The sequence below is a fragment of the Hyla sarda genome, chromosome 9 (genome assembly GCF_029499605.1).
Source record: "Hyla sarda isolate aHylSar1 chromosome 9, aHylSar1.hap1, whole genome shotgun sequence".
NCBI lineage: Eukaryota > Metazoa > Chordata > Amphibia > Anura > Hylidae > Hyla > Hyla sarda.
The window spans coordinates 41884535-41902985 of NC_079197.1; the positions used below are offsets into that span (position 1 = coordinate 41884535).

The window sequence follows — 18451 nt, forward strand, 5'->3', positions numbered from 1 at the left end:
ATAGACAAGCAGGGGCCCTTCTAGACAACGGAACCGTTTCGCGTGGTCTGACGCTTCAACTGGTCCTGACGTCAGAACATTCACAGGTACGTATTTATAACCCCTGACCTCGGTTACCATAGTGATCTCATATACAAAACAATTACCATGTGAAAAACTAAAACATACCTTAAAAACAATAGCAGCAGAGAGATAACAATAATTATAACAGTATATTAAGTATATTTTTCTCCCTGCAGTGTCACCTGGTGAATAAAGTCGTTTGAAGCATCTTGGTGAGTGCCACGGTCTTCTTTTTTTCTTCTCCTTGGAGCATATTCAGATCTTGTCTTGTGGACCTGTGTTGCACCACTTCTTTGCGGACTGTTCAGCCGGTGTAGGAATCAGCTGCGTGATATTTGAGCCCTGAGGTGTGTCTGCAGTGCCGAGGTTGTCTTATGAAATTCTATAGACGTCACTTCGTTTTCCACTCTGAGCACGCAGATTAAGGAGGAACTCTCCATCCAGCAAATGGATATGGAAACGCAACAGTTTTTTCCTGACACAGCCATTAATGCAGGGAGAGCGGACAAAGGGGTGTTTTTTTTTGCGTCAGTGGAGCAGAGAGATGAGCTTCAGTTACTAAGTATTAAATCTTTGGAATTTCGGATATGTGCCCTAGCTGAAAAGGAGACTCATTTGTTCTGGACGATTAACTCTTTAAAAGATTATGTAGAAGCCAAGAGATTACCTAGAGGCTTAAGAGAATATAAAGCTCCATCACAATATACTGATGATATTAATTTTGTCCAGACGTGGGACGAGTTACACTTACAGCACTCTCTCAATATACAGGAATTGGTGTTGAATAGAAATATGGCTGAATATGAATCCGTGACTACTGAACTTTCTAAGGCCAAACATGAGCTGAAAGTACGTATGAATGACCAACAATTTACCATTTTCTCTCAGTCGCTGGAAAAAAAGATATTAAATGTACAAGAAAAAAAGTTAAAGCAGTGAAGAGAGATAAATTTATTAGAGACAAGCATGATTTTGATATGCATCAGATTTTCTCTTGGAATAAAAAGCCTGCTAACAGGGGCCCATCTAAATATCAAAAAGCCAAAGGTCCTGGTAGACAACAAAAAAAGAAAACTACTGACTTTATGACTACCGAGTCAGATACCAGTACATCGAATGAGTCTGAACATGATCTTAATATGGGTGTAGCTGCCAGCAAGAGTGGCCCTTTAGAAGGCGGATCAGGAGAGGACGTGGTAGAAAAAAAAAAGAGTTCTAAGGAAGCGGAATCCCAAGAGGAAGACAGTAACTGGGCAAATATAGAAAATAACATTATTGTTAATCTCACTGACATTGTATTGGATGAGGACACTGTTGCAGTCTTAAATAAGGGACTTAATTTTGGCCTCACTGAGGCATTTGACTTTGCTAAATTTCAAGAGGACTGGTTTAAGGGTATTCGTAAGATCAACTTAAAGAAATGTTTTGTTAATGTGAAAAATGATAATAAAAATGTGGTGAAGCAGAAAAAAGATGGAGAAACTAGGTGTCATATTGGGCCGTTGGGGTTTATGATTCCTAAAGAGTTTGATGCTGTTGATGAACATAATGTTTTATTATTGTGTGATCTAACAGATACTGAGCATGTAAATGAGAAGGAAGTAGATGCTACCACATTTAAAGGAGGTAATCCTTCAATGTTTAATCCCCCTCTTATACCAGGTGGTGTTATTGACATATTCAGTCAATCAGTATTGAAGGAGGTGAGAAGTTTAATTTATCCCAAACCCCATAATAATTTGTCTACAAGAGAAGAGATAGCTTTAGACAAACTGAGTACAAGAAGTGATGTCATGATAACTAAAAGTGACAAAGGTGGGTCGGTCATTTTGTGGTCCAAATGGGACCATGATAATGAAGCTGATTACCAGTTAGGAAATTTAATGACTTATGAAGAGTTAGATAAAGACCCGACCAGTCAAATTATGCATAAACTCAGATCTTTTTTACGAAGCTACGTGGAAAAGGGGGTAATTGAGGTTAAAACTGCCGAGAAACTTAACGAGACACCCTAGAAAACCTACTTGGTATCTTTTACCCAAGGTCCACAAATTGGTGAGCCAGCCCCAGGGACGTCCTATCGTCTCGGGGATTGGCTCACCGACTCAATTTTTATCCAGCTATATTGATTGGATTATTTCTCCTCTCTTGAAACATCCCATCGTATCTCAGAGATACGGGTGATCTGATTACCGCTCTTAGCAGTTTCCATTGGCAACCAGGGTTTGCTTTAACCTCTATTGACGTAGAAAGTCTGTACACCCGCATCCCTCACGGTGCGGGTGTACAGGCTACACGTGAATTATTGGAAAAAAACTGGGAAGTCAAGAGACACCATTGATTTTGTTGCTGATGCTCTTATGTTTGTGCTCACAAACAATGCCTTTGTGTACAATAAGACCTGGTACAAACAAGTAAATGGGACTGCGATGGGGTCCCCAGCCTCATGCTCTTATGCAAACATTTTCTTGGCTGTATAAGAAAGCAATATAGTGTTTTCCACCAAAAACCCATTTATTAGCAAAATTAAATTGTTTTTGAGATTTGTTTTTGAGTTCTCCGTGATCTGGGAGGGTACTGAACAAGAGTTCGATATGTTCGTTCAGTACCTGAATAATGATAATTGTGTGAACATGAGGTTTACATCCCAGTTCAGTGGAGATCACCTCGAATTTCTAGATGTCCAAATTGATACTGAGGATAACAATATAGTAACATTCATTTTTCGCAAACCAATAGCCAAGAATTCCCTACTGCACTTTAATTCATCCCGTCCACCTAGCGTTAAATGTAGTATACCCTACAGTCAGTTATTGCGAATCAAACGCATACATAATAACACATTTAGGTACATGAAACAGGCTGACGAGTTAGGTATAAGATTGTCTCAGAGAGGTTACCCCATGGACATTATTAATATAGCGAGATTGAAGGTGGATAGGATCCCCAGGCAAGCATTGTTAGAATCCAAACAGAAAAAAAATCTGAGAATGAAGATAGAATAGTTTTCTCCTTTGACAACACTCCACTTAACAACATCGTTTGAAATGTGATACATAAGAATTGGTATATGTTACAGGGAGATAAAGAAGATGGAGAAAGCTACCCAGTTAAAACCAGTTATTACATATAAGAAAAATAAAACTATCGGAGATGTTGTTAGGAGTCAAAGGAGAAAAATGGAGGAAGAAGAGAAAACTGGTGCATGTTGGTTAGGTGATCATAGACCAATAGGCAATTTTTGTTGCGGTTCTTGTAATTTCTGCAGATTAATCTTAATGGTTACATTGTAAATGTCAGACAATTCATTACGTGTTGCTCTACTCATGTAGTATATGCCCTCACTTGTTCATGTAGCCGCTTTTTCGTGGGCAGAACTAAGTGCCCTTTATTTCACCGTATCCACGAGCATGTTCGCTCGCTGAGAACGGGGGTAGGAGCGACAAGATTCATCCAGCATATCAATGAATCCCATTCTGGAGAGAACTTGCCCTTCCGCTTCACGGCCTTAGAACGAGTTAAACATACGCAGAACGGGATGGATAAAGAAGCTGTTCTGTGCAGGAAAGAGGCATGGTGGATATTGAGGCTGGAGGCTATGGGACATGTAGGTCATAATGATAAGACGGAATTGAATATACTGTTATAATTATTGTTATCTCTCTGCTGCTATTGTTTTTAAGGTATGTTTTAGTTTTCCACATGGTAATTGTTTTGTATATGAGATCACTATGGTAACCGATGTCAGGGGTTATAAATACGTACCTGTGAACGTTCTGACGTCAGGACCAGTTGAAGCGTCAGAGCACGCAAAACGGTTCCGTTGTCCAGAAGCACCCCTGCTTGTCTATCCGTTGTCTCCCTGCAGTGTCACCCGGTGAATAAAGTCGTTTAAGGGTGCGTTCACACACTCTTTGTTTTTGCGGGTTTTCCACAGCGTATTTGAAAGGGGCGGGCTCTTCTCGGCTGTCCATAGCAGATTGTCCACAGCGGAATTTACACTGCGGAAAATCCGCCGCAAGCCCCATTGAAGTCAGTAGGGACTACGGCTGATTTTCCGCAGCGTAAATTCCGCTGCGGACAATCTGCTATGGACAGCCGAGAAGAGCCCGCCCCTTTCAAATACGCTGCGGAAAACCCGCAAAAATAAAGAGTGTGTGAACGCACCCTGAAGCATCCTGGTGAGTGCCACGGTCTTCTTTTTTTCTTCTCCTTGGAGCATATTCTGATGTAGATGATATATGCGCCTATCACAATAAAACCATGGGGTATCAAAGTAGAGTAATAGCTGCTCTGACCAGGGGTCCAACCCATCCCTTGTAGTAAAGCAAAATAGTAGTAGGAGAAAAAAAATAAAAACACCCTTTCATTACCAGGCACTGCTAAATCTTGTTAAATAAGCTACCAAGTCACGGATATGCTTTTTGAAGGCTTTCTATGTAGGGGAAAATTTAACTCTGAAATCCATATTGCTTTTTTGGCATTTTCTTCCTCCCATATCAGTCCTATGGGAGGAAATTCACAAATATTTTCTGGGAAAAAATAAGTGCCTTGCCCTCAATATATGAGCATAAAAGGGGTGAAAAAACTTGAAAACTTGCAGCGCTGAATCCTGGGTTCAAATCCTATTAAATTACATTTGCATAGAGTTAGTTCTTCCAGTGTTTGTGTGGGTTTCCTCCAGGTGCTTTGGTTTATACTGGTAGGTTAGTTTGGAAAGAAACTGTGAGCCCCATTGGGGATAGGGACCAATATGAATGAGGACAAGCACTGTACAGCACTGGAGAACATGTTGGTGCAGTATAAATAACGGAATAATAATATTCTCAGAGTCATGTCATTAACTATTCTTTATTGGCACTGGAAGAACAGAACAAGCCTGATGAAGAAGCTTATCTATGAAACGCGTTGCATCATGGGTGAATAAACCTCATATCCCCTTACTTGTGTGTCCTGCGCTTCAAATCCCGTAGACACGTTGGAGGTCCTATTCTTTAGTTATACAAGAATAAATAACGGAATAATAATAATCTCAGTCATGTTAGAGTCAAATTAACTATTCTTTATTGGCACTGGAAGAACAGAACAAGTTCAGATCTCGAGGTGGAAAACAAAATTACAAAACAGATTTTAAACAGGGACTCTGCAATGGTTTAGTAGAGAAAGGGACTAGAAAAAAACAAAAATTCCTATATGCTGTTATAAACCCCATCAATATAAATTACAGCAATAGACTATAGTTTAGAAAAAAAATTAACACTTCTCAAGGGTAAATTCCCATACAGCCAAGAATGACAGGGTTAACAAGCAAATATCTTTCTAATAAAAACCCTAGAAATCTGTCTTTAATACTGAGAGCTCTGTGAGCTTTACATTGTCTCAAAATAACTTTTCTCCATATAATACAGTATACAGTTGCAACTTGTTTCCCAGAGGCATTGTCCTCCGAGACTGACTAAACTGTGCATAACTAGAAAAAAAAAATACTTATAATATCAGAAAAAGGACTAAATAATACTGGTAGAGGGGGCAGGGATGCCAGCATGGAACAGTAACCACCAAAAAAATGCATTTAGGCAAAGACTATCCAGCAGCAAGGAATGGCAATGTTAGATGATCCCTATTTTATATCACACAGGTTTATTGTAATCTGCACACAAAGATGTGGTTTATACCTTTGCAACACAGGATGGATATGGATCCAATGTGTAATTGACATTACACAAAATCTGAGGCACAACTGGTAATTCAATACCTAAGGCAAATTTCTCATTCATAATATGTAACAATTTCTCTATGTCACTGCTTAATAGATTAGTCATTGGTTTTCCACAATAAATAACTATAAATGATCACCGGAGCACTGGAGGCTTTTGAGTGTTACAGCTTGTTCTAATTTCTAATACACAATTTAAAGGAGAACAATGGAATGTACTGCAGCCAATACAGAGGGATGGGATTGAGCCTCTCCATGACACCAGTGCAAGGAAAATTACAATGGCTTGTCTAAAATTTGGTCTTCATAATCTGAAAATATAATAGGCACACAAAGCTCCATTGTTAACTATGGCAGAAGCTTGTTAGGAAGAAACTATTGGGGCAATATACTTCAAGATTTGCTGGAGAAATAGAAAGAGCTTTCTGTGGCTGGCTGCTTAATATCCTTGGAAGAACCAAACTGATGAATACAGAACACTACCTGTAGAGAAAGATCTGAAATACTACAGGTCTACGATTGTACTGCATCAAACCCTGACTTATAATGTGGTACAGCAGTTCCATTGAAGCTGAGCCATTGAAAGGAGGAAGGAAACCAAAGTGTGAAATGGAGAAGAGGATTATAAGGGTGTTACATAGATTCAAATTCATCTATACGCTGCTTGGTGTTGCCTTGGCGGATCTGGCGGAGTGTCTTGTACTTATCTCTTCCAGCCCGCACATTTCCTTCATGCAGAATATCATTATCTGTCTTCTTGGTCTCATCTCTGGCCTTTTCCAGCTCAGAACTTAACAACTGTGAAGGATAAAAGAAAGGATTACCTCAAACATGTCTAGACAGGGACAGATGTGTCAAATCCTTCAGACTTCAGCTGTAGGATCTTATGTGAGGGTGAATGGTATTTTGTCTAACACTCAGGGCCCACATTCCTGTAACCAGGCACTATATTACAATGACCAATATGGTACCTCACTATAGTAAACAATTACCTGAAGGTGTTTTTGGACCCTTTCATTCTTCTCTGCCTCTGTGGTCCGTTGTTCTTCACTTCGGTCCATACTAGTTGCTTCGCCTCTTAGTTCAGCACTGGCCTCTGCACTGTTCTCATCTTGCTCATCATCATGTTCATTCTCTGCGTTTATTGGCTCCTGGACATGAGTAGTGATCATGACATGCCTCAGTTCATCCTTGGTCTTCTCTAAATCTATCTGCACTGCCTGAGCCTGCAGGAAAAGCAATTAATAGAGATCATCATCATCTTCATCATCATGAAGCCACAAGCATTACGCACTTCTCACCTAACCAGTTCATTATTAGGGTTGGTTCACACTGCGAAATTCCGTGAATGTAATTCCGGGAGTAGAATTATGTGCAGTGAACATTCCCATCAGTGTGAACGGGTCTTCCACGAGACTTGTTCACACTGCGGAATTTCAGCGGCGGACAATTTAGCTGCAGAAATTGTTCCGTGCAAAGAAAGAACATGTTCATACTTTGCGCAGAATTCTGCGAGTACTGCATAGCAGTCAATGGTGACGATGAAGTGCCCCGCAGTCCTACCGCCGAAGTATCTTCGGCGGCGGCCGTCTTACTGAATTGCCGCTCGTGGAATTCTGCAGTGTAAACATACCCTTAACAATAAGGCTGAGACAGCAGGGACAGGTGTATAAATGACAGAAATTTTAAGCAGCAGAGTGACAAAGTACATTACTTACATCTAATATGCAATCCAGCAAAATTCCAGTGGATAGGGGGTAAAAGGAGATTTTGTAATGCTTACCATAAAATCTCTTTCTCGAAGGATCCATTGGGGGACACAGACCATGGGGTGTATGCTGCTGTTTCTAGGAGGTATGACACTATGGCAACAAAAAAGTAGTCTCCTCCCAGTAGGATATACCCGCCTCCAGGCCCTGAGCTAATCAGTTTTAGTACCAGAGCAATAGGAGAGGACCGACAGGTCACGGAAAAAACACGAACTGTCCGAGAACCAGAAGAAAAAGTATAACTGAACACACCCTCAGACAGAGAATCAAAGAGAAACCCAAAAGGGCGGGAGCTGTGTCCCCCAATGGATCCTTCGAGAAAGAGCTTTTACGGTAGGCATCAAAAAATCTCCTTTTCTCTATCGGCTCCATTGGGGGACACAGACCATGGGACGTACCAAAGCCGTCCCTTGGGTGGGCAGATAGTCAGGCAGATGGCTGTTCCACTGCTGCCTGCAGCACTTTACGGCCCAGACTAGCATCAGCCGATGCAAAGGTATGAACCCGGTAGAACCTCGAGAAAGTGTGCAAAGACGACCAAGTAGCCGCCTTGCAAATCTGGGAGGCCGAGGCTTTGTTCTGGAGAGCTCAGGATGCCCCAACAGAATGGGTAGAATGAGCCACAACCCTGAAGTGAGGAATCTTCCCCCTACAGCGATAGGCTTCCGAAATGGCAGACCGGATCCACCGAGAAATGGTGGCCTTGGAAGCAGGTTGTGCCTTACGATGACCTTCCGTAAGGACGAAAAAGGAATCACACTGACTAAATGAAGAAGTGATAGAGTGGTAGGACCTAACAGCCCGAACCACATCCAGCTTGTGGAGTTAACGCTCCTTAGGATGAGAAGGAGCGGGACAAAAGGACGGAAGGACAATGTCCTCATTGAGATGAAAGGCCAAAACAACCTTAGGCAAAAAGGAAGGATCTGGCCGGAAGACAACCTTGTCCTGGTGAAGCACCAGAAACAGAGAATGGCAGAAGAGAGCTGCCAATTCAGACACTCTCCGAATGGAGGTGATAGCAACAAGAAACGCCACTTTCCAAGAAAGGAGGCGCAGGGACACCTCCCCAAGGGGTTCAAAGGGTTCACCTTGGAGTACCCCCAGAACCAGATTCAAGTTCCAAGGGGGAGAAGGAGACCGATAAGGAGGGGCAGCATGCGCCACTCCTTGAATGAAGGTCCGGACATGAGAATTAGAAGCCAGAGGACGCTGGAAAAGAATAGAAAGGGCCGAAACCTGACCCTTAAGGAAACAGAGACAACCCCAGTTCCAATCCAGACTGCAAGAAGGAGAGAAGACGGGGGACAGAAAAAGTAACAGGGGACAAGACCTGAGCTTCACACCAACGAAAATAAGACCGCCAGGTACGGTGGTAAATTTTCGCCGAGGAGGGCTTATGAGCCCTAAGCATGGTGCGAATGACTTGGGAAGAGAACCCGCGGGCTCTCAAAACCGCGGTCTCAACTGCCACGCCGTTAAATGCAGCGACTGTAAATTGGGGTGGCAAAGAGGACCCCGAGATAGCAGGTCCGGACTAAGTGGAAGGCGCAGCAGAGCATCGTCCAGGAGCCTGAACACATCGGCGTACCACGACCTTCAGGGCCAATCTGGAGCTACCAGTATGGCGGGAACGTCCTCCGCTTTGAGCTTCCTCAGAAGCAGGGACTCCCAATGAAGAAGACAAAGAAGAATCGCCCTCAGTTCCAAGATGTTTATCGGAAGAAGGGCTTCCCGGGGAGACCAGAGGCCTTGAACCGTCCAGTCCCTGAACACACCGCCCAAGCCCAACAGACTGGCATCCGTTGTAACTACCTGCCAGTGGAGGGGAAGAAAAAGTCGCCCCTGAAGAAGAAGGGGGGAGCGGAGCCACCAGAGCAGAGACGGACGGATGAGACGAGGGAGAGCAATCTTGCGATCGAGAGACAGAGGAGATCTCCCATCGAGAGAGAATCACCAGTTCAAGGGGGCGGTAATGAAACTGGGCAAAGGGTACGGCCTCCATGGCCGCTACCATCTGACCCAAGACTTCTATGCAAATGCGGATGGAAACTGGGACCTGGGCCCTGGGCCCGAAAGGAGCGGACTCCCGACAGACGTTTGTCCGGCGGAAGGCAAATCCGGGCAGAGGCCGTGTTGAATTGAAGTCCCAAGAAGATCAGAGACTCGGTGGGAGAGAGGACAGACTTGTCCCGGTTGACCATCTACCCGAAGCGATCCAGGGGGAGCACCCACGTCTACCTGAGGACTCAATGGAAGAGTCAGAAGAGGCACCCCTAGTACACTTGTGAGAGCGTGAAGTATGTGGAGAAGAGGAGCGGGGCCCTTTAGAGGGCCGGCGCAGGGCAGACCTCTTCAAGGCAGACACCACGTCACGGGAGGCCTCAGCCACCGAACAGGAGACTTGAGTCAAGTCAGCCATATACTGGGACAGGGAAGATACCCAGCCTGGAGGGGCGGCCGAATCCACCGGAACTGAAAGAGCATCCGGGGGTCTGGGGCAGCAGAGGAGCAGGCAGAGCAAGTGGGTTCAGCAGAACCAGGCATTTTGGAATTACAGCTCTTACAGACAAAATAGGAAACTAACACTCCAGTTGTCTGTTTAGAGGGAGCAACAGTTTCGAGTACGGACATAAAGAAAAAAGAACTCTCTCACCCGAGTCTGTGTCTCCTGTGGCAGCTGCTGTGAGGAGAACTCCGCTCTATGTAGATAGAGAGGGAGAAACAGCCCAGCCAATAGCCAGAGAGGGGCGTACCTGGAGCAGTGGCACTGTCTAATTGGTCCCTGCGACCTAAAATCGTGCACGGCGCTGATTGGAGGACGATTCGCGCCTCCAGTAAGCTCCGGCAGCCCTGCTGCCGAAAGTGAAAGTAAGTCAGCGCTTCATGCGCCCGAACAGTATAAGTGCCACGGCTGTCAACCGCATAGTAAAACACACACATGAGTGCATAAGAATAAACTGAGACATTCATCCCAAATATGCCACTGCTCGCCCCAGAAATAAAGATAAAGCCCCTAGCACAGGCCAGCCCCTTAGACCCTGAAAGGTGGGCCAAAAACTGAGGGTCTCCAGAGGTTGCAAGTCAGCACCTAAGAGAGAAAGGAATATATACTCCCCTCAGTCAGAAGAACTTACCTAATGGAGACTTCTGTGAGGTCTTCAGTCAGCTTTCTGTCACCTGCATCACGCCTAGCTACCATGTGCGAGCGAGGCGAGCAGGGAATAGGGGGACCCGGACCAATGAGGTACAACCCCAGGCGCTGACCGTTGACGAGAGGGGGTGAACAGCGCATATACGCAATGTCTGTGCCCCCTCAATCGCAATGGGGAAACAGTGAGCCGCAGTTCCTGAGTCCCCACCTGAAAACATGAAAGAAAAAGGAATAAAAAACTAACACATCCCTAACTAGGAAAATAATAAGTCATAAGACCTGGTCTGGAAAATTCCAGACCATGTCCACCTCCTTCAGACACTAAGCTAAAACTGATTAGTTCAGGGCCTGGAGGCGGGTATATCCTGCTGGGAGGAGCCGACTTTTTTGTTGCCATAGTGTCATACCTCCTAGAGACAGCAGCATACACCCCATGGTCTGTGCCCCCCAATGGAGCCGATAGAGAAATTATTTTTGGTTGGATAACATCATTAACACTGAACCTGTCACCCACATTCTGTTCCATTTAGTTTGAGGCAGTTGTATGTCTCCATAGAGTAGGTATAAAATGTTACCTTTTGCTGCCATTCGTCTGCTTCGCTTTCCTTCTTCCTACGGGCAAGTTCCAGTTCGCTGATTGTGCTCGTCAGCTCAGCAAGCTCTGCGGCCTAAACAAAGCAGAAGAAAAACAACCAAATAAAAAATATAGATAAAAACTAAAAAAAAAAATAAGACATTTAGCTAAATAGACACACTAATATGGATTTTGCAGCAAGTTGCTTAAGCTTATAAATCCCCACTGTCTCCACTATTTATGAGGATTCCTTAGCTGTAGCCGTTAACCTTGAGAGATATTTAAAAGATAAAATACTAGTCAATTATAAAAATCTTGTTCAAAATACAATCTCCCGGAGGATCCGGGGCAAATAACAGAAAAACAAACTGAGGGAGGAAAGCCCCCAGATAATGTCCCCAATCTAGGCACCCCCAACTTAAATTAATGAAATAAACTTTATTGTACTCCGTAGAGTGTGTAACCCAAATAATAAAAACAAACTTTAAAAACACAGTGTGCTGCCCATGTTGTGCAACTGCACTAATTATGTATGGGACTCAGGGGTGTGGAAATAAAAAAAAATAAATAAAAAAAAACTACTTGTCCAAGGGACTAAAGCGGAACACAATCTACTTGTCTCTCAAGAAAATCCACTTGTCCTGGTAGATAAAATAATTTCAACCAAAATAGTACAATTCACCCCACTAGACCACCGGGGATGGATACAAGATCCCTTTAGACACTGCTGTCAACTTTAACAGCGGTGATCTAATGGTTTAATAGCGGCCACGGCGATCGCAGCATGCCAGGCTATTAGCGGCGGGAGAGCTGTAGCTAGCTCCTTTTACACCCGAGGCATCTGACCCCTATAACTCCAATTTTTCCATATACAGGGATGAGGGTAATCTTGTGTGACATGATCTGTAGTTTTTATCGGAACATTTATTAGGAAAGGGGCTTATTCACATATATACGCACTTCTTAAAATATTTTAATCACTATTTTTCAGTCTTCATAGGGACTTATATATGGAGTCTTTTGGTTGGATAACAGTGAACACCGCTGTGTTACTGGGGGGGGGGGGGGGGGGGGCGAGGGTGTTCTGCTTCTCCAGTTTATTTGGTGCATTTAATTTACTCTAATTATGTGTCAGAAAATGCTGGAAGTTGCATTTAGTTACTAGATAACTGAGCAGCGGCCCCCGGCAACTGAAATCAGCTGGGGGCCGCCACTGCCCCCTCCATACATTCTGAGCACTGGTGTGAGGTGGAGACTTGCATCGGCTCCTGCGCCTCACACCGGCATTAAAGAAAAATAAGGGAGAAGTCTGTCTGTCCCTGCTAGCCCGATACAGGGCTAAATCTATAAAAAAATTCACCTGCCCGGCGCCCAAAACTACTTGTCCCGGGCGTCGGGCGATAGGATTTCCACATCCCTGGGACTGCATACAACTCCCTTTCTTTATATGTGACATGCTGTAGGCATATCCATTTGTTATCAGCGGTCATGGAGCAAATGCATCCACTAATGAGCTTCTACTTTAATAGACATATGGTTCGGCACATTGCTGTTAAAATGACATAGTTATAAAATTCTAACTACAGTTAACAGTGTGGCTATCCAATACCATTTTTCTTTTTTTCTTTTCATGTGGTCACCGATACTAGATATTAATACTTTCTTTTAAATTTATTATCATGTGACAGCAGAGGTGGCTTAAGACTTTGTAAAGCCTTAGGCAAAAGTCAAACTTGTGGACCTCATATGCCCCCTATTGACTAAAAGCCCCAAAAGGTAGGTAGATAGGAAATCCTTCCTATTAGACTGAAAACAATTTAATAGGACACTATATTATGAACTACACTATATTATGAACTACACTAACTTTACAGCCCCTGTAGCATAGTCAAAGAAAAAAATTCATGAAATACCCCTTTAAAATTGCCCTATTTTGACCACCTCTAACTTTCTTACATTTTCCGTATTCAGGGATGAGGGTGGGCTCATTTTTTGGGCGTCAAATTTTTGTGTGGACGTCAAGTGCTCTGCTGGTGCACTACAATGCTCAGAAGAGGAGGAGTCACATTTGGCTTTTGAAAAGCAAATTTTGCCGAAATGGTTTTTTGGGGGCATGTCACATTTAGGAAGGCCCTATGCTGCCAGAACAGCAAAAAAGAAAACCCACATGGCATTTAGTTTCACTAAAATGCAGTTTTTTCCCCCAAAGTTAACATTTTTACAAGTGGTAATGGGAGAAAATGACCCCCAAAATTTGTAACCCCATTCCTTCCGAGTATGGAAATAACCAATGTGTGGACGTCAAGTGCTCTGTTGGCGCACTACACTGCTCAGAAGAGGAGGAGCGCCATTAAGCTTTTGGAGACAGAATTTTGTTACCAAGCCCCCCGTGGTGCCAGAACAGTGGACCCCCCCCCCACATGTGACCCCATTTTGGAAACTACACCCCTCACAGAATTTAATAAGGGGTGCAGTGAGTACACCCCACTGGCATTTGACAGATCTTTGGAACAGTGGGCTGTACAAATGAAAAATTCAATTTTTCATTTTCACGGACCACTGTTCCAAAAATCTGTCAGACACCTGTGGGGCGTAAATGCTCACTGTACCCCTTATTACATTACATGAGGGGTTTAGTTTCCAAAATGGGGTCACATGTGGGGGGGTCCAGTGTTCTGGCACTATGGGGGCTTTGTAAACACACGTGGCCTTCAATTCCGGACAAATTTTCTCTTCAAAATCAGAATGGCGCTCCTTCTCTTCTGAGCATTGTAGTTCGCCAGCAGAGCACTTTACATCCACATATGGGGTGTGTTCTTACTCAGAAGAAATGGGGTTTCAAATTTTGGTTTTTTTCCCCCCTATTTTCCCTTGTGAAAATGAAAAAGTTAGGGTAACACCAGCATTTTGGTGAAATTTTTTTTTTTTTTCTTCATTTTTCCATCCAACTTCTGAATTTTCATTAAACACCTGTGGGGTGTTAAGGATTACTATACCCCTTGTTCCGTGAGGGGTGTAGTTTCCAAAATGGGGTCACATGTGGGTATTTATTTTTTTGCGTTTATGTCAGAAACGCTGTAAAATCAGCCACCCCTGTGTAAATCACCAATTTAGGCCTCAAATGTACATAGTGCGCTCTCACTCCTGAGCCTTGTTGTGGGCCCGCAGAGCATTTTATGCCCACATATGGGGTATTTCCATACTCAGGAGAAATTGCGTTACAAATTTTGGGGGTCTTTTTTTCCTTTTAACACTTGTGAAAATAAAAAGTATGGGGGCAACACTCGCATGTTAGTGTAAAAAAAATTTATAAATTTACACTAACATGCTGGTGTAGCCCCCAACTCTTCCTTTTCATAAGGGGTAAAGGGAGCAATTGCACTACAAATTTTGGGGGCTTTTTCTCCCGAGTATGGAAATACCTCATATGGGGCCCTAAACTGTTTCCTTGAAATACGACAGGGCTCCGAAGTGAGAGAGCGCCATGCGCATTTCAGGACTAAATTAGGGATTGCATAGGGGTGGACATAGGGGTATCCTACGCCAGTGATTCCCAAACAGGGTGCCTCCAGCTGTTGCTAAACTCCCAGCATGCCTGGACTGTCAGTGGCTGTCCGGGGGGAGGGGGGGGGGGGGGGGGGAGAAGACAGTTCAAGGGGGTGTATATGTAGGGTTTTACCCTTCATTATGTGTTAGTGTAGTGTAGTGTTTTTAGGATACATTCGCATTGGCAGAGATTTACAGTGAGCTTCCCGCTAGAAATTTGCGCCACGGCGAAAAATTTGCCGCAGCTCATACTTGAAGCAGGAAACTTACTGTAATCCTGCCCGTGTGAATGTACCCTGTATGTTCACATTGGGGGGAAAACAAACCTCCAGCTGTTTCAAAACTGACAGACCGTGCATGCTGGGAGTTGTAGTTTTGCAACAACTGGAGGCACACTGGTTGGAAAACCTTCAGTTAGGTTCTGTTACCTAACTCAGTTCTTTCCAACCAGTGTGCCCATAGCTGTTGTAAAACTACAACTCCCAGCATGTACTGGAGGTACGCAACTACAACTCCCAGCATGCCGAGACAGCTGTTTGCGCATGCTGGGATTTGCAGTTTTGCAACATCTGGAGGGCTACAGTTAGAGACCACTGCACAGTGATCTCCAGTGGTCTTGGACAACCCCGATCCCCCTTATTTTCCGGGTCATTGGATCACCATAGACCCGTATGACCCGGAATAGCCGATTGCCGACATGGGGGGGGGGGGGGGGGAGGGACACGACATTTACACAGGGTGTCTGCTGATCGATATCAGCAGTCACCCCGGTCGGGGACCAAAAATTCCCACATGTACGTCCTGGGTCCTTAAGACCCATTGTGTCAAGACGTACCTGTACGCACGGGGTCCTGAACAGGTTAAGGGGTTAACAGCATGGCTGAGCTTTACGTTAACTCATGGTTATAATGCCTTCTTGTTTCTTTGTATAACTGCTGTGGTTTAATGCAGCATGTGAACATGTTTTTGACTGGATGTAAAGTATGCTGCATATTGTTGTCAGCTGCTGTAGTGTTTACTTGTATTAAGTTACATACTGTACATAAATTATTCCATTGCCTGGTGTACATAACTGATCCACAGTTAATTTAAATTTTATGTTTTATTGCAGTGAAGACAACAAGGCCACTAAAGTCTCAAAAAGCTTGAGTATGTGTGGAATGGCCGTAGGCTATTCCTACCACACCCACTGACCGCACTTTTATTGAAAGATTGTGGGTAATCTGGGGAGTATCACAACATTTTTTCATTGAACTGGGCACTGCACTTAATATCCTTATAAGACATAAGTCTTTAAAGGTAACCTATTAACAGATTTGACCCTATATAAACTGTTGAAAACACATTATACAGTAAGGTTTCTTACCAGGTCCTGATGTCGTCCTGAGCATCCTCTTAAGTGCTGAAAATTAATTTTGAAAATGTCCTGTGCAGTATGGTAGAGAGCTGCAAATTCTGCATCTCTATGTAGTCACGGAGAGGTGTCCTGTAATCACTACCACTCCAATTGTGCATGAAAGCCTGAGCACCACTGATGTCACCGCTTTACTTCCTCTGCACTCTGAAAATTTGTGCAGGCCCAAAATCTGCGCTATCCCTGACTTTCACACCGGGGTGGGAGTGTTTACAGCCCATGACTGCATCATGTAGCAGAACCCTGAGGGCTACTTTCAGCCTAACTATATGGCACAAGACATTTTCGATTTGGTTTGACTTTTTGGCACTTTAGAGGGCCTGGTAAGAAACTAGACATGTGCAATTAGTTTCGTAACACGGAACAAAACAAATTTTCCCGTTTTCGGATGTTCGTTACTAAAAGAATGCATGAAAAAAAATTACAAAATCCCGAAAAAGCATACAAATACGAATATACAGTTAACGAATGCATTCGTTAACTAACGCATAACGAATAAGCATGTTAACGAACAAAGAATGCATTAGTTATCAGTATACCGAATGTCGGGGCCATGCATCAACTGCTATCCGGCAGCGCATAATGCTTAAGCTGCTGCCGGATAGCAGTTGAAGCAGCCCGGGCAGGTTCACCCAACTTTCCGCGATGCTCCGGACCTTCCTCCGGTGGGTCCTGGGCTGGTCCGGGGCATTCATATGGGTCTCCCTCTGACGTAGTCATGACGCCGTCCCGTCATCCAATAGGAACGGCGTGCGGCAGCGACGTGATGACGTCACTACAGAGGCCCAGTAAGGCCTTGCGGCAGACAACGGAGGACCGGAGAAGACCAGGAGAGCCCAGCGGAGTACCGAAGAGGACTAGGAGAGCCCAGCGGAGGCCCGGGGACACCACCGGGAGCAGCGGGGACAGGTGAGTAGGACTACTTTTTTACATTGCACGAATCCCTCAACATACGAATTACCATCGTATGTTGAGGGATCACTAGACATGTGCAGAACCAAAAATGAGAATTAACTAATGCATTCGTTGTTTCCAACGAATGCATCCGTTTTTTAAACAAATGCATCCGAAAACGAAAAAAATTTTCGCGGATGCTTCTGAAAACCCAATATGACGAATGCACAGCATTCCGAATATTCACAGAACCGAAAATTTTAAAAGAACGAACGTAACGAAAAAAAAACAAATTTTTGGTTCTGCACATGTCTATAAGAAACTGTATTTTATGTATACAATGTTCCTTTTAAAGAGTAATTTAGAAAAACTTTTGATATGTGTCTAAGATATGTCAAAAGCTGAGATTGCACAGAGTCTTAGTCCTGAAACCTGCTGAATTTGCCAGTTGTAAGCTGATGACGTGTGTGACTGCAGTGAAAAGGTTAGGTCTGAGTGATAGCGGGAGAGAGGCGTGGCTTCACCAGGCTGTAACTTGCGATCGCAGCAGGTCTCAAGAGTTTAACCCAGCACATTCTGAACTATTTAAAATGTCTGAGCAACATGTCAGATGTTGTTCTAAACAATAATTCTTTAACAAGACAGGCAATTACTGAGAAGTTGTATCCATTATAAAAAGTACAGACCAAGATAGCAATTATACGAGGCAACTGGTGAACCTCCAGGACCACCACACCTACCGAGTATCAGTCCTAATGCTAGAGTAACTCACCAGCTGCTCGTGATTTTTCATTTGGTCCTGTGATTGTCTCAATAGGGCTTCCTTGGCTTCCTCAGCAGCCTGGCGCTCTCTAGCGAGTCTCTCGGCCTCCTCCTGTGATCTTCTACGTTCCTCCTCCAATTCCAAGGCTCTTCGGGTCTGTTCCTCCAACTCTGTGTTGAAACAACCATAAGATTAGGGAGATAAAGATAATTGCTCATTTTTATGTCGTCTTTTATTAAAATACAATTGGAAGTGATCTAGAAATGATTCTGTGTCTCAAAAAAATCAGCCAATAGTCTCCTCCTCAAAAAATGGTGTCTGACTAAAAAGGCAGATGACTGTAGAAGAAGCCTACACATCACTTCTCTATTTGTAACAGAACGCCAGATAGATTCACAAGATTTCTGCAATACTGTCGGGCAAGCTTATTTACAATTTACTTTTATCATTCATTTCTAAAGCTAGTGTTCTTTTTTATGCAAGGGATTAATCCAAAAGTACCAAAAACCATACACTGTAAAATAAGGGGTATGGAGCATTGCAGTAAATTATGACTAA

At 43.8% G+C, this 18451-nt stretch overlaps 1 protein-coding gene across 1 annotated transcript in view; it reads right to left on the bottom strand.

Moving 5' to 3' along the window:
* Positions 1-5259: 5259 nt before the first annotated feature.
* The window catches only part of MSN (moesin), a 103191-nt gene continuing 89999 nt past the window's right edge, over positions 5260-18451 (bottom strand). The window contains exons 10-13 of the mRNA XM_056539444.1: positions 17903-18063; positions 11278-11370; positions 6772-7005; positions 5260-6577 (exon numbers count right to left, since the gene is read on the bottom strand). Of these exons, the coding sequence (XP_056395419.1) occupies positions 6413-6577; positions 6772-7005; positions 11278-11370; positions 17903-18063 (653 nt within the window). The 3' untranslated portion in view covers positions 5260-6412. The remainder of the gene's footprint in view (positions 6578-6771; positions 7006-11277; positions 11371-17902; positions 18064-18451) is intronic.